General features: G+C 38.9%; 1 protein-coding gene across 1 annotated transcript; it reads left to right on the plus strand.

The window, feature by feature from the left end:
* The first annotated feature begins 1,163 nt into the window (after positions 1–1,163).
* LOC121842853 (nectin-4-like) lies at positions 1,164–5,693 on the plus strand. The gene is made up of 12 exons (XM_042312624.1): positions 1,164–1,284; positions 1,869–2,204; positions 2,779–3,075; positions 3,542–3,577; positions 3,749–3,851; positions 3,956–4,030; positions 4,231–4,260; positions 4,362–4,409; positions 4,556–4,594; positions 4,733–4,793; positions 4,996–5,033; positions 5,327–5,693. The coding sequence occupies exons 1-12, from the start codon at positions 1,230–1,232 to the stop codon at positions 5,352–5,354; spliced, it is 1,146 nt and encodes a 381-aa protein (XP_042168558.1). The 5' UTR covers positions 1,164–1,229; the 3' UTR covers positions 5,355–5,693.
* Positions 5,694–16,953: the final 11,260 nt, after the last annotated feature.

Consider the following 16,953-nt stretch of genomic DNA (forward strand, 5'->3'; position numbering starts at 1 on the left):
TGAGAATTCTGTACGAATTTAACTAATATGTGGGAATGGTTCCCAAAAATGTAATTTATATAGGGGACAGATCAGAGTGGCAGCAAAACCTTTAACGGTTGACGTCCTATTGATCTGTTTCACCCTGGCAGTTTAGAAGTCTTTGTTAAAGCAGAAAGTGCAAGGGATATAAACACCAAATATCTACGCTGTGATATATAATTTAATATTCACTATAGCAATTATTGAGTTGTTTTCAATACAAATAAAAACGAAAGTACTGTATTGCTGTTTTGCTATATATTTAATGCAGTATACTGTAAATTGTGGTTCATTTTGGGAAAATATTGTGGGAGGGGAAAGCATCGCTTGCTCATTAAGGGCTAGGTTGTTATAGCTCTGTTTACAGTAACATCACCATTTTAAAATCAGGCTAGATTGTTATAGCTCTGTTTACAGTAACATCACCATTTAAAAATCAGGGTGGGTTGTTATAGCTCTGTTTACAGTAACATCACCATTTAAAAATCAGGGTGGGTTGTTATAGCTCTGTTTACAGTAACATCACCATTTAAAAATCAGGGTGGGTTGTTATAGCTCTGTTTACAGTAACATCACCATTTTAAAATCAGGCTAGGTTGTTATAGCTCTGTTTACAGTAACATCACCATTTTAAAATCAGGGTGGGTTTTTATAGCTCTGTTTACAGTAACATCACCATTTTAAAATCAGTCTAGGTTGTTATAGCTCTGTTTACAGTAACATCACCATTTTAAAATCAGGGTGGGTTGTTATAGCTCTGTTTACAGTAACATCACCATTTTAAAATCAGGGTGGGTTGTTATAGCTCTGTTTACAGTAACGTCACCATATAAAATCAGGGTGGGTTGTTATAGCTCTGTTTACAGTAAAATCACCTGTTAAAATCAGGGGTATGTTGTTATAGCTCTGCACCAGGCTCACTTGGCGACGTGTGTGTAATATTTCAGCTCCTATCTGTGTTATGTCCTGAGAAGAGTTCCTTTAACCACCTCAACTTAAACAGGTTAAACAATAGTTCTGACACTGGCTTACACTATGGAAGAAAAACTTGCACCAGCCGAGTTTACTTTCACTTTTATTGTATGGGAGGGGCTTCTGCAAAAAAGGTCCATATGTGATAGGTTCATTCAAACCCATGTGGGTTGGACACAGTAAAGAGGAAAATTCAAAATCTCAAGTGACTTCATAAGAGAACTCACATTTACACCATGTCTCCTGCACTCTACAACTACCTGTTTATTCTACTGATAATCCTACCTAAAGGTGAGAGAATCAGTTTTATGCATGATATACTGCATTTGTCAGCTTTTTATTGACAAAATATTGCTGATACTGTTGTTTTTCTTAGGAGATGTGCTTTACTGTTCAAATCTGTTTATTTCACAACACTAGATTCATAATTGAATTTATTTTTAACTTTTCAGATACATTAAAAGCTATACAGATACATTTAATTACAGTAGTGTAGTGAAATGCATGCATGTATAGTGTAGGGAAATTCCCTGTATTAACTGTACAGTGTAGTGAATGTCACTGTATAAACTATGGTTTAATCAGTGAACAAAGTAAGGGGATTGATCTATAGCCATAGTTCCTTATATTCACTGATGTCCCACATTCTGTAGTTTGTTACTTTAATAATTCAACACATGAACCCATACTGCAATCAGTTTACAGGTGCCTTCATTCATAACTTCCTAACGTCCTCCCGCCTAGATTGGACTTCCCCTACCTCCGTACTCCTCCTTCTGACCATTATGAGTACTACACCACAATATTGTACTCTTTATACTGTATTGTATCCCATTAATGCAGTACTGTAAGTACTAAGTAGTGTCTTCGTGCAGGGCTCTCTCATCTGGTGAGAACACAGCAGGTTGTCACAGCAACCCTGGGAGAAGATGCAGTCTTAACCTGTGAGCTCATGACACTCAAAGACGTGCGTCAAGTCACATGGCAAAAAGTGACAACTGGGGAGAATGAAAATTTGGCCTCCTACAGCAAACACGGTCCCAATGTCAACCTACGTTTTAAGGGGAAAGTGGAGTTTGAAGACGAGGGACTGCAGAACTGCTCTATCATCATCAGAGGAGTGTCAAGAGGAGACGAGTCCTGCTACAAGTGTCTGTTTAACACCTTTCCAGAGGGAGCTATCAGTGGAACCACCTGCCTCAAAGTCAATGGTAAAATGTGATAACATAATGTACTGTAAATGATTGCCCCAGAAAAACTTGTTTTCAATTTCAGGGAGACATTTTATCAGATCATACATCCATACAAAATGGAATCAAATCAAATGTTATTGGTCACATACACATATTTAGCAGATGTTATTGCGGGTGTAGTGAAATGCTTGTGTTCCTAGCTCCAACATTGCAGTAGTATCTAACAATTCACAACAATACACAAGTCTAAAAGTAAAAGAATGGAATTAAGAAGTATATAAATATTAGGATGAGCAATGTCGGAGTGGTATTGACTAAAATGCAGTATATACATGAAATAAGTAAAGCAGTATGTAAACATTATTAAAGTGACTAGTGTTCCATTATTAAAGTGGCCAGTGATTCCATGTCTATGTACAGTATATAGGGCAGCAGCCTCTGATGAGGAGTGGTTGAGTAACCGGGTGGTAGCTGGATAGTGATGGTGAATAATTTAGTAAATCATGTAAATGGAATAATTTAGTAAAATATGTAAATGAATACATAATAGTATTTACATTCACTGTGAACTGTGTTTGTTGTTGTTCTATAGAGCTGTATGGACCCTCACTCCTCATCACACAAACCAACAACAGTCACACCACTCTGTCCTGTTCTGCTACTGGACGACCTGTTCCTATAGTAACCTGGGATGACATAATGATAGAACATTCCACCATGGTTGATGTCACCCATCCCAATGGAACTGTCACTGTGACAACTACTGCAACAGTGGTAGTGTCCAGTCTAACTGACAAAAAGGTTAGGTGTGTTGCTTCACTATCCTTTGGTGGTTCCATCAAGGTGGTTTCAGAGGTGATTCCAGCTAGTGATCAAGCTTCATTTGCAGGTGAGAAACGGTTAGGATTAATAGCACCATCTTTTAAAATGTCAATATATGAACTAGGCAAGTCAGTTAAGAACACATTCTTATTTACAATGACAAACAGTGAGTTAACTGCCTTGTTCAGGTGCAGAATGACAGATTTGTACCTTGTCAGGTCGGGGATTTGAGCTAGTAACCTTTTGGTTACTAGCCCACCGCTCTAACCACTAGGCTACCTGCTACCCTGAACATGACATGATCAGGATGATGTCATGATGATGTAGTGCCTGTGGTCAAGATAAAGTACTGCCTGTGTTCACAATGAAGTACTAGCTGTGTGCATGATGAAGTACTGCCTGTGTTCATGATGAAGTACTGCCTGTGTTCATGATGAAGTACTGCCTGTGTTCATGATGAAGTACTGCCTGTGTTCATGATGAAGTACTGTCTGTGTTCATGATGAAGTACTTCCTGTGTATTTCTGTGCTAGGTCAATCTCAGGTCTCTGATGATGACAGGATCAGTGGTAAGTGGTTGTTATTCTAATAATGACAGGTCATAATCAACCTATTGACTGGCTCTTTTCCTATTCAACTTTCAGGTGTGGTGCAGAGCCATATTTACATGTATGAGGCTTTGGTGTAGTGTACCTGGGAAGTTGACCTCTGTCTTCTCTTGACATCTCTCTCATTCACAGGTACAGTGGTTGGTGCAGTGATGGGTTCAGTCTTGGGTTCAGTGTGTCTCATCTCTGTATTCTGTGTAATATGGCGGCAAAATAGAAAAGACACCTCCTACAGGTAGAGATAAATTTAAAAATCCTTAACTTAAAACAGTTACTATGAATTCAATATGTGATTTAGCTGCTTTCAGTTGACTAAGCCAATTGATCTCTGATGTGCAGGGAAAAAAACATACCGGACCCTGAACACAGCAAGACGCCTCTAAAGACACAACAGAACAGATCACCATCCAAACAGTAAGTCCCTAAAGAACATTTAAGGGATTGTGATTGATACCTATTTGAAAGAAAACATGAAACATGACAATTACATGTTCTGAGAATATTTGCTATACAGGTTAAAACACATTCTTCATGATTAAATATTTGTAATAAAAGAATAATGAATACGATGATGTGGTTCTTGTCATTACATTGTTTATTTTGATTTATTTCAGTTTCACACCAACCTCCAGTCCATCACACATGTGAGTATCCCTACCACCTGGATAGATTAAAACACTTGTATTTGAAATAGCTTTTTAAGATAAATAATACTGATAACAAAAAAGTATATTTATTTTTTCAGGTCACACTCATCAACCAACTCGTCAACCAAGCGTAGGATGAATAAGAAGTAGGCTTACTTAATTAATATCTCATAGTCTGATTGTCTTCTATATTTATCTCTCTCATTGAGCAAACTTTGGAATCATGTCTGTGGTCATAGAGTGGTCATGTTAACATCAGTCAATGACGTTAAAAACAAATGGTTCTTGTCAGTACATCTTTCAGGGACACACCAAACTCCAGTCCATCAATGTGAGTATTTTTACAACTTTATTTGGTTATCCCGATAGAAAGCTTGAAACAGACGATATTGAGAATGTTACAAAAGCTTTTAGTATAAATTAGTTACCCAAAAATAAAACAGAACTAAAAAATGGCCTTTTGTTTCAGGATAAAATCCCTCAGCTCGTCAGACAAGCGCAGGATGCATCAAGCTCAGGAGGCTGTAAAAGGTAGGTTTACACCTTCATTCTCTCACTCTGCTGTAGTCTCTCTCTTGAGGAAGAAGCTCTGAAATGATGTACTGTTGAGGTGGTCATAGAGTAGTCATGTTCTCCTTATCCATGCACTCAGCTGCATGTGAGTATCTTTCTGTTGTGTTGCTCATCATGTTACATTTGTCAAAACAAACCACATTTCTGTTCTCTTTTTACAGTATCTCCATTCAAGAATCAGATGATGGTGTAACAAGGTGAGCTCAAATCATTCTAATTCAAAGATAGCACCAGAGGTCACATAATCTTAATTTTATTTCATATATCTTCTATTTATTATCTCTTATCTCCTACATTAAGCTAAGACTATAATTGGCAGTTAAACATTTGGTCCCACAATGGCTGTCAGACCATGTTCACATTTTGTCATTTCATCTTATTTCTGTAGGCTACTGTTTGTACAGAAGAAACACTCTTCCTCACAATGACCTGTGTATTCATCCATTTGAAATATTGCCATTTTGTTTGCTCCTCTTTTTTTCTCTCTCAGAAACCTTCTAGAAGATGACGACTACTGAGTGACTCTCATCACATTGCCACACACACCAAATCACTATTGACTAATCTGGTTAATATGATAATTTTTACTCAAAACTGTCTCTCTCACTTTCTTTACGTAAGCCATACCTTAATAGGGTTATTTACTGTCTGTGCCATATTCACATTAGTCACAGCTGCTGTTAGAAGTGTTCTTATAAGGTTGTTTTATCGATTTGTTTGATGTTTTTGTTGTCTCCGTGTCTGTTTTTCAGTGTTTAGATACATGAACGTTTCTGCTCTTCTTGTAGTATTTATTTTGCACTTCTCCTGTGATTCCAAAAGAACCAATAAAACATTCATTCATTGTAAAAAGAACAAAAAAACAATGTAGCCTATTGTGTGAAAATATTTTAAACTGTCATGTCAATCTCTTGGATTGTCAGTCCTTGGTTTGCATCTGTAGCTGTGTTGATGATTTTGAGAGTGGTTATTCTCCAGCTCCATCCCTCAGTTTGTGGCTGGGCTTGTTGGGCTAAAATTCAAACTTCCAGAATGTGGCACCATCTACTGTGTACTTATTAAACACACCAGAAATAAGAGTGAGAGTAGAACAGTAGAGTTCTCACCTCTTACATTAAGCAAGATTACTGGGACTGGCTCAGTGCATAACCTATAGACTATAAAGGCCAATTTAATATTGATCCGAACATGTGTTCCGGAGGCTCTGTTCTGAGGGTGAGGCGCATTGTAGTGCCCCCGGTGCTTGCGGAGGCAAAATCAAGCTCTGTCAAGCAATGCTGTGCGCCTCCAAAATGTTGTCACAATTCAGAGGGCTCCGTATAGCTCGGCATTGACATGATTGGTTGACGTTAGGTGGGGGCGGTACATCCTGTATAAACACAAACGCGCTGCCTTGACAACAAACATGGATAACTTTGACGAAAGGCTATCAGAACAAGTGCACAAATAAAAAACATATGTATGATACCTTGTGTTGGGATTTCAAAGACCCGAATGAGTGAACTCCTGGAAGGAGATCTGGGAGGTAATGGGCATAGATGTGGTAAAGAGGTAAATGGAATGCAGAACGCGGGGGATAGAAGGAAGCTGTTTTGGCGCACATTCAACAAATCTAACAAAGTGGATATTTGTTAAATCTGTCATGATTGATGTATTGTAACAGGCCCACAATGTGTTACTAAAATCAGATTTGGATATAATTGGCTGTTTTCGCTGTAGGTTTAGAAAAATATATCTAAATTCTAACTCCCATAGGTATAAACTGGTCGCATCATGCTAGCATACAGACATCGGTGGTGGTAGTCAAAGTAGTTTCTAACTAATGCATTTGATTGATGACGATGACAGGAACATGTGTTAGGGTTGACATTCATATAAGTATTATACTTCGAGTTTTACCTCAACATAGTGTAAAATACACAAACAATAGCTAACTGTACCCTAATTTAGCTGGGGGCAATGGGGAGATTCGGGATGGAGATGCATGTGGAAAACAGTGCAGCCTTTTTACTTCATACCTTATTGGCTGAGCTCCTATGTCAAGCACCAGGAAACGGACTCCAACATCTCAGAAGAGGTAAGGTCTTTTCGTTTAGCCAATTGCTTGTACTGTGCCGGCAAAAGTCTGGACACACCTACTCATTCAAGGGTTTTTCTTTATTTTTACTATTTTCTACATTGTAGAATAATTGTGAAGACATCAAAACTATGAAATAACACATATGGAATCATATAGTAACCAAAAAAGTGTTAAACAAATCAAAATATATTTGAGATTCTTCTAAGTAGCCACCCTTTGCCTTGATGACAGCTTTGCACACTCTTGGCATTCTCTCAACCAGCTTCATGAGGTAGTCACCTGGATTGCATTTCAATTAACAGGTATGCCTTGTTAAGTTGATTTGTGGAATTGATTTCCTTAATGCGTTCAGTTGTGTTGTGACATGGTAGAGGTGGTATACCGATTATAGCCCTATTTGGTAAAAGACCAAGTCCCTATTATGGCAAGAACAGCTCAAATAAGCAAAGAGAAAGGACAGTCCATCAGTCAATACAGAAAATGTCAAGAATGTTGAACGTTTCTTCAAGTTCAGTCGCAAAAAAAAACATCAAGCGCTATGATGAAACAGGCTCTCATGAGGACCACCACAGGACAGGAAGACCCAGAGTTACCTCTGCTGCAGAGGATAAGTTCATTAGAATTAACTGCACCTTAGATTGCAGCCCAAATATATGCTTCAGAGTTCAAGTAACAGACACATCTCAACATCAACTGTTCAGAGGAGACTGTGTGAATCAGGCCTTCATGGTCGAATTGCTGCAAAGAAACCACTACTAAAGGACACCAATAATCAGAAGAGACTTGCTTGGGACAAGAAACACAAGCAATGGACATTAGACCGGTGAAAAACTGTCCTTTGGTCTGATGAGTCCAAATTTGAGATTTTTTGCTTCCAACCGCCATGTCTTTGTGAGACAGAGAGTAGGTAAACAGATGATAGATGATCTCTGCATGTGTGGTTTCCACCGTGAAGCATGGAGGAGGAGGTGTGAGGGTGCTTTGCTGGTGACACTCTGTGATTTATTTAGAATTCAAGGCACACTCAACCAGTATGGATACCACAGCATTCTGCAGGGATACGCCATCCCATCTGGTTTGCGCGTAGTGGGACTCTCCATTTGTTTTTTAACAGGACAATGACCCAACACACCTCCAGGCTGTGTAAGGGCTATTTGACCAAGAAGGAGAGTGATGGAGTGCTGCATCACATGGCCTGGCCTCCACATTCACCCGACCTCAACCCAATTGAGATGGTTTGGGATGAGTTGGACCGCAGAGTGAAGGAAAAGCAGCCAACAAGTGCTCAGCATATGTGGGAACTCCTTCAAGACTGTTGGACAAGCAGTCCAGGTAAGCTGGTTGAGAGAAGGCCAAGAGTGTGCAAAGCTGTCATCAAGGCAAAGGGTGGCTACTTTGAAAAATCTAAAATATTAAATATGTTTAGAATTATTTAACACTTTTTATGGTTACTACATGATTCCATTGTGTTATTTCATATTTTTGATGTCTTCATTATTATTCTACAATGTATAAACTAGTCAAAATAAGGACTCTTAAATGAGTAGGTGTGTCCAAACTGTTGACTGGTACTGTAATTAGCTGGATGACTATAGAGTTTAGCCCAGAATCACTATTAGTGGTGCGATGCAGAAATTTATTGGATGCGTATTACAGCTCCCGAATCGCACAAAGTATGAATATTCTGACTTCTGCAGAGGCAGCACTGCAGTAAATGCTGTATGGAATGCAAATGTTAGATTGACCATGCAGAGCCTTTAAGAATCAACCATCTGTTCACTAATCACTCTCTCTAAAAGCACATTTTAGCTTGATTCGAAAATGTGGTCCAGAGAGGATGTGACGCAATTGCAAAGCCTCTGGAGGTTAGAGGTCAAATCAAGCTCCATACCACATCGCTGTGTTCTTTCCAAATTGTGTAACAATGCGGAAGCTCCGTATAGCGCACTGTATCTCATTGACATGATTGGTTGACGGTAGGTGTGGGCGGGAAGTCCTGTAGAAACACAAACTCACTTCCTTAACAACAGCTCTGCTATGCAAAGCGCAAGAGGTATGAATGCCCTGACTTTTGCAGAGGCCGCATCGCAGTAAATGCTGTATGGCCACTGCAGATATCAGATCAATATCCCAGTAAATCTGTACGGCCACTGCAGACATGGCATTGACCATGCAGAGCCTTTAAGTAGTGTTTATGTAGCTCTGTCTCAATGTGTCAAACCAGAGGATACTTACAGTAACAGACAGAATATGACTTGTATTGTTTTTGTAACAGATTTTTACTTCTGTTAAAAAGATTCAGAATTGAAAAAGGTAGGGGACACATTAATATTACTGAGGTGTGCAGCAGGGAAACAGGCAAGGGACACCATGAAACAGTTAAGTCATTTAATAGACTGGCCCTGCATTCACAGAAGTACATAGAATACATACATTAATTTGTTTTTTGGGGAAATGCAGTTCTAATAAATCAGAATATAAATCACATATTGTTCTTTTGTTTGTTTTATTATCAATATTTATAATAATATGTGTATAAAACATACAATATGTTACAAATTTGAAATGTCTTCATTAATATTCTGTTTTCTAAAGTTACAGTTTGAATATAGAGGCAGTTTTACAACAGTACACTGACACCTGGTGGAAAAGTTTATGACTTTGATATCAGGTGATCTCCACAGAAACATGCTTTGTTCTATCAGAAAGCAACAACAGAACAGCTATAATTTTGAAACATGTATTTAACAATTGTATTTCCATAACAGATGTGCAGCCTGCAGACAGTGTGTGTTGATATTTACAACCACCACAGAAGATCTACAGTAAAGGAGAGGCTGATGTATGGCAAGTCAGACAGGAAAAAATAGGCAGACTTTCAAAGGGCATTTTCATACCTTGCACAGTAAATGTATATCTACCACTCCACTGTATAAGCTGTATGTTACAAAAATATGTCTAATACCATGTCATCATTGGTCAACAGTGCAAGAGGATCAGGGTCAGGGGTTAAGCAGCTGGAGAGTTGAGTAAAGCCCATTGGTTTTCCTTGTGAATGTGCTGTAGGGCTCGATGTCCCGTTGCTCCTCCTACAAAGACATAAACCATATGTCACCGCATTACACTGTAATGTCATATGGGACTGCAACCTGTTCTCAGAGCATTTCGTATAAAACATAAAATATGTTACAAATTTGAAATGTATATGTTATGAATTGTAGCTAAATGGCTAATGGTAGCTAGCTGGCTAATGTTAGCTAGACTAGCGTTTAGGGTTAAATTTAGGAGTTATGGTTAATGTTAGGGTTAGTTAAAAGGGTTAGGGTTGGAGTTAGGGGAAGGGTTAGCTAACATGCTACGTAGTTGCAAAGTAGCTGAAAGGTTGCTAAAATGCTAAAGTTGTCTGTGAGGAGATTTGAACTCACAACCTTTGGGTTGCTGATGTTCACATTATACGCATGTTATACGACCACCCATCCAACCGGCCTACTTTTGTTTTTGCCAAAACTAACCATCTGTTTTATGTAACCATACCAAACATAGCATACTAATTTGAGTGTCCCGGATTACATTTACTATGTTACGTCTAGTCTATGAGACCAGGCTGGGGGCTGTGGAAAATTCTAATAAATTGGCAGATTTAATTCCCAGGGACATTAGCTAACATTCCCATTAAAGGAAAGATCCACCCATTTTGAATGTTATATTGTTTTTGTATATCTCTGAGTGATCAGAGATCATTTCATGTTTTCATGTGTGTCTGAATTATTGCGGTTCATGCAGGTAGAACTTCGGCCAGTATGATGTAGCATTGTGTTAATGTGTCTCTCGCTACACTGGAAGTTAATATGACTTTTAGATCGTGAAAACATCTAGCATACGTGGCAGATTCTAATACTAGCCGATATCATAACGTGGAAGGTAGTCTTCTCTCCAATGAGCCATTGATGATCTTTTGCGATATTCCTACCTCGAGAAATGTGTAATTTAACAGAGGGTCTAACACATTTCTCCTATTTGGCTGCATCTTCAGTCCAGGGTGCATTGCATGGTGTCGTTGTGAATGTCAGACTCCACTCTGTGAGGCACATCGATCTGCAGGTTAAACATGGCGAGATTGTAGACTCCTAAATTGATAGTGCAGTTTGTTTAGGCTACTATGCTGATTGTGTGTAGCTACGTTTGCCAGCTAGCTAGCCAGTCAGCTCATAGCGACAGCATTGCATTGTGGATTTTGTAGTCAACAGATTTTCACATGAAACGCCAAAATGAAACATATTGTTCTCACATATTAGTGTTATTTCATTTTGTAAATTATGGGAATGAGTGTTTTTTCCTTTAAATTCTAGTTAGGGTTAATTAGACATTTTGGGGCAATCTAATGAATGTTCTAGGAACGTTCACAGAACCAATTTTGGTTTGTTGGGTAGTCTCTGAAGATGCCTTCTTATGACTAACATGCACCAGCTAGCAATAACAGGGGTAAACAAAAACATAAATAGTGTTGTTGTGGCACCTCCTTGACGTTTCCAGACACTTGTAGCTGTGTTCTGTTGAGCAATACACAAGAAGACTGAATTAACATAGCACAAAATGAAACATGTTTTACACAGCACATTTGTGGAGAATTTTTTCTCTCACCACTCTCACTTTTGACAGGAAGTGAGAAGTGAAAAGCCACAACAGTGTTGTGATTAGACACTAGTGACCCAACTCAATTCAATTCAATACTTATTTTCCAACATCATTTGCAAATAAATTCATTAAAAATCCTACAATGTGATTTTCTGGATTTTTTTCACTCATTTTGTCTGACATAGTTGAAGTGTACCTATGATGAAAATTACAGGCCTCTCTCATCTTTTTAAGTGGGAGAACTTGCACAATTGGTGGCTGACTAAATACTTTTTGCCCCACTGTATGTAAACTTCCGACTTTAACTGTATTTGAGAATGCACCATTCTTACTAAGTAATTATTCAAATACCAAAAGGCTGACAAACACTCATTACAGCAACTCTTTTACCAAGCTATTAGTATTATCTGACCTGAGATGAATTTTCCTCATGATTACGCCACCAAACACCAGGACAGCTACACATGCTGCAACGCCTGTTATCATCCCCAAATAGAAGAGACTGTTGTCTGTGGCCTGTTGCACTTGGGCTCCTGAGAAAGGGGAAAATATATATGATGATCTTGTATGTTTCTCTTCCACCATCTTGTTCATTTACATTAAGGCATCGTGTTGTTGACATTCTCCATTTTAAGACATTATTACATGCACTGATGAGAAAATCTAATATTGTGACTATAGAGATTCTCTCAGTTCTGTCAGATGTAACTTTATGACAAATGTTACAAAACAAAACAAAGGTAAGCCAAATACAGTTGAAGTCAGAAGTTTACATACACTTAGGTTGGAGTCATTGAAACTCGTTTTTCAACCACTCCACACATTTTTTATTAACAAACTATAGGTTTGGCAAGTCGGTTAGGACATCTACTTTGTGCATGACACAAGTAATTTTTCCAACAATTGTTTACAGACAGATTATTTCACTTATAATTCACTATCACAATTCCAGTGGGTCAGAAGTTTACATACACTAAGTTGACTGTGCCTTTTAAACAGCTTGGAAAAATCCAGAAAATGATGTCATGGCTTTAGAAGCTTCTGATAGGCTAATTGACATAATTTGAGACAATTGGAGGTGTATCTGTGAATGTATTTCAAGGCCTAGCTTCAAACTCAGTGATTCTTTGCTTGACATCATGGGAAAATGGTAGACCTCCACAAGTCTAGTTCATCCTTGGGAGCAATTTCCAAACACCTGAAGGTACCACGTTCATCTGTATAAACAATAGTACGCAAGTATAAACGACATGGGACCACGCAGCCGTCATACCGCTCAGGAGGGAGACGCATTCTGTCTCCTAGAGATTGACATACTTTCGTGCGTAATGTGCAAATCAATCCCAGAACAACACAAGGACCTTGTGAAGATGCTGGAGGAAACAGGTACAAAAGTATCTATATCCACAGTAAAACGAGTCCTATATCGACATAACCCGAAAGGCCGCTCAGCAAGGAAGAAGCCACTGCTCCAAAACCGCCATAAAAGCCAGACTACGGTTTGCAACTGCACATGGGGACAAAGATCGTACATTTTAGAGAAATGTCCTCTGGTCTAATGAAACAAAAATAGAACTGTTTGGCCATAGTGACCGTCGTTATGTTTGGAGGAAAAAGGGAAGGCTTGCAAGCCAAAGAACACCATCCCAACCGCGAAGCACGTGGGTGGCAGCATCCTCTTTTGAGGGTGCTTTGCTGCAGGAGGGACTGCTGCACTTCACAAAATAGATGACATCATGAGGGAAAGAAAATTATGTGGATATATTGAAGTAACATCTCAAGACATCAGTCAGGAAGTTAAAGCTTGGTCGCAAATGGGTCTTCTAAATGGACAATTACCCCAAGCATACTTCCAAAGTTGTGGCAAATGGCACCTCTCTGGGATATGTGGGAAGGTAGTTTCCCACCTCGCCAACAGCCAGTGAAATTGCATGGCGCCAAATTCAAAACAACAGAAATCCTATAATTAAATTCCTCAAACATACAAGTATTTTACACCATTTTAAAGATAAACTTCTTGTAAACCCAGCCACAGGGTCTGATTTCAAATAGGCTTTACGGCGAAAGCACACCAAACGATTATGTTAGGTCAGCACCTAGTCACAGAAAACCATGCAGCCATTTTCCAGCCAAGGAGAGGGCTAACAAAATTCAGAAATAGCGATTACATGAATCACTAACCTTTGATGATCTTCATCAGATGGCACTCACAGGACTTCATGTTACACAATAAATGTGTGTTTTGTTCGATAACGTTAATCTTTATGTCCAAAAACCTCATTTGAAATTGGTGTGTTATGATCAGAAATGCATTGTCTCAAACAAACATCCGGTGAAAGTGCAGAGAGCCACATCAAATTACAGAAATACTCATAATAAACTTTGATAAAAGACACAAGTGTTATGCATGGAAATATAGATAAACTTCTCCTTAATGCAACCGCTATGTCAGATTTCAAAAACACCTTGCGATTATGTTAGGTCAGCGCTAGTCACAGAAAAACATCCAGCCATTTTCCAAAGAAGGAGAGGTGTCAGAAATAGCGTTATAAATTTTCACTTACCTTTGATGATCTTGATCGGAATGCACTCCCAGGAATCCCAGTTCCACAATAAATGTTTGTTTTGTTCGATAAAGTCCATCATTTATGTCCAAATACCTCCTTTTTGTTTGCACGTTTAGCCCAGTAATCCAAATGCATAATGCGCAATCACTTGTTCAGGCGAAATGTTATATTACAGTTTGTAGAAACATGTCAAATGATGTATAGAATCAATCTTTCGGATGTTTTTATCATAAATCTTCAATAATGTTCCAACCGGAGAATTCCTTTGTCTTTAGAAATGCAATGGAACGCAGCTAACTCTCACGGGCGGGCGCGGGATCCGCTCATGGCACTCTGCCAGACCTCTGGCTCAAACAGCTCTCATTCTCTCCTCCTTCACAGTATAAGCCTGAAACAAGGTTATAAAGACTGTTGACATCTAGTGGAAGCTTTAGGAAGTGCAATATGACCACATAGACACTGTATATTCGATAGACGATGACTTGAAAAACTGCAAACCTCAGATTTCCCACTTCCTGGTTGGATTTTTTCTCAGGTTTTTGCCTGCCATATGAGTTCTGTTATACTCACAGACATCATTCAAACAGTTTTAGAAACTTCAGAGTGTTTTCTATCCAAATCCAAAGCATATTCTAGCTTTTGGGCCTGAGTAGCAAGCAGTTTACTCTGGGCACCTTATTATCCAAGATACTCAATACTGCCCCCCAGTCCCAAAGAAGTTAAGGACAACAAAGTCAAGGTATTGAAGTGGCCATCATAAAGCCCTGACCTCAATACCATAGAAAATCTGAGGGCAGAACTGAAAAAGCATGTGCGAGCAAGGAGGCCTACAAACCTGACTCAGTTACACCAGCTCAGTCAGGAGGAATGGGCCAAAATTCACCCAACTTAATTGTGGGAAGCTTGTGGAAGGCTACCCGAAACGTTTGACCCAAGTTAAACAATTTAAAGGCAATGCTACCAAATACTAATTAAGTGTATATAAACTTCTGACCCACTGGGAATGTGATGAAAGAAATAAAAGCTGAAATAAATCATTCTCTCTACTATTATTCTGACATTTCACATTCTTAAAATAAAGTGGTGATCCTAACTGACCTCAAACATGGAATTTTTACTTGGATTAAATGTCAGGAATTGTGAAAAACTGAATTTAAATGTATTTGGCTAAGGTGTATGTAAACTTCCGACCTAAACTGTACATATTACATATTGAAGGTACTTTTGCACATTACATACACTACCATTCAAAAGTTTGGAGTTTTTGTCCATTTTTTGTCCATTAAAATAACATCAAATTGATCAGAAATATAGTGTAGACTTTGTTAATGTTGTAAATGACTATTGTAGCTGGAAACGGCTGATTTGTTATGGAACATCTATGTAGGCGTACAGAGGCCCATTATCAGCAACCATCACTCCCGTGTTCCAATGGCACGTTGTGTTAGCTAATCGAAGTTTATAATTTTAAATGGCCAATTGATCATTAGAAAACCTTTTGCAATTATGTTAGCACAGCTGAAAACTGTTGTCCTGATTTTAAAGAAACTGGCCTTCTTTAGACTAGTTTAGTATCTGGAGCATAAGCATTTGTGGGTTCGATTACAGGCTCAAAATGGCCAGATACAAAGAACTTTCTTCTGAAACTCGTCAGTCTATTCTTGTTCTGAGAAACTAAGGCTATTCCATGCGAGAAATTGCCAGGAAACTGAAGATCTCGTACAACACTGTGTTGTATAGAAAGAGAAAGAGTGGGAGGCCCCGGTGCATAATTGAGCAAGAGGACAAGTACATTAGTGTCTAGTTTGAGAAACAGACACCTCACAAGTCCTCAACTGGCAGCTTCATTAAATAGTACCCGCAAAACACCAGCCTCAACGTCAACAGTGAAGAGGCGACTCTGGGATGCTGGCAGAGTTGCAAAGAAAAGCCTTATCTCAGACTGGCCAATAAAAAGAAAAGATTAAGATGGGCAAAAAAACACAGACACTGGACAGAGGAAGATTGGAACAAAGTGTAATGGACAGACAAATCTACGTTTCAGGTGTTCAGATCACAAAGAAAAGCATTTGTTAGATGCAGAAAAAATGAAAAGATGCTGAAGGAGTGTTTGACGCCATCTGTCAAGCATGGTGGAGGCAATGTGATGGTGTGGGGTGCTTTGGTATTGGTAAAGTGGGAGATTTGTACAGGGTGAAAGGGATCTTGAAGAAGGAAGGCTATCACTCCATTTTGCAATACCATGCCATACCCTGTGGATGGCACTTAATTGGAGCCAATTTCCTGCTACAACAGGACAATGACCCAAAGCACAGCTCCAAACTAAGCAAGAACGATTTAGGGAAGAAGCAGTCAGCTGGTATTCTGTCTATAATGAAGTGGCCAGCACAGTCACCGGATCTCAACCCTTTTGAGCTGTTGTGGGAGCAGCTTGATTATATGGTACGTAAGAAGTGCCCATCAAGCCAATCCAACTTGTGGGAGATGCTTCAGGAAGCATGGGGTGAAATCTCTTCAGATTTCCTCAACAAATTGACAACTAGAATGCCAAAAGGTCTGCAAGGCTGTAATTGCTGCAATTGGAGGATTCTTTGACGAAAGGAAAGCTTGAAGGACACAATTATTATTTCAATAAAAAAATCATTATTTATAACCTTATCAACGTCTTGACTATATTTCCTATTCATTTTGCAACTCATTTCATATATGTTTTCATGGAAAACAAGGACATTTCAAAGTGACCCCAAACGTTTGAACGGTAGTGTACATTCCACTAAATATGTGGTGATAAGACATTGTGCTGGGGGTTCATTTTTTTAATTATTGTGAACAATC

Source organism: Oncorhynchus tshawytscha, unplaced genomic scaffold (assembly GCF_018296145.1).
Source record: "Oncorhynchus tshawytscha isolate Ot180627B unplaced genomic scaffold, Otsh_v2.0 Un_contig_17436_pilon_pilon, whole genome shotgun sequence".
Lineage (NCBI taxonomy): Eukaryota > Metazoa > Chordata > Actinopteri > Salmoniformes > Salmonidae > Oncorhynchus > Oncorhynchus tshawytscha.

What these genes read in the sequence shown, in the direction of transcription:
- LOC121842853 (XM_042312624.1), top strand. Translation starts at nt 1,230, where the DNA reads ATGTCTCCTGCACTCTACAACTACCTGTTTATTCTACTGATAATCCTA. An exon ending in CACCTGCCTCAAAGTCAATG is followed by an intron (nt 2,205 to 2,778) that starts GTAAAATGTGAT and finishes GTTGTTCTATAG; the next exon opens with AGCTGTATGGACCCTCACTC. An exon ending in CCAAACTCCAGTCCATCAAT is followed by an intron (nt 4,595 to 4,732) that starts GTGAGTATTTTT and finishes CTTTTGTTTCAG; the next exon opens with GATAAAATCCCTCAGCTCGT.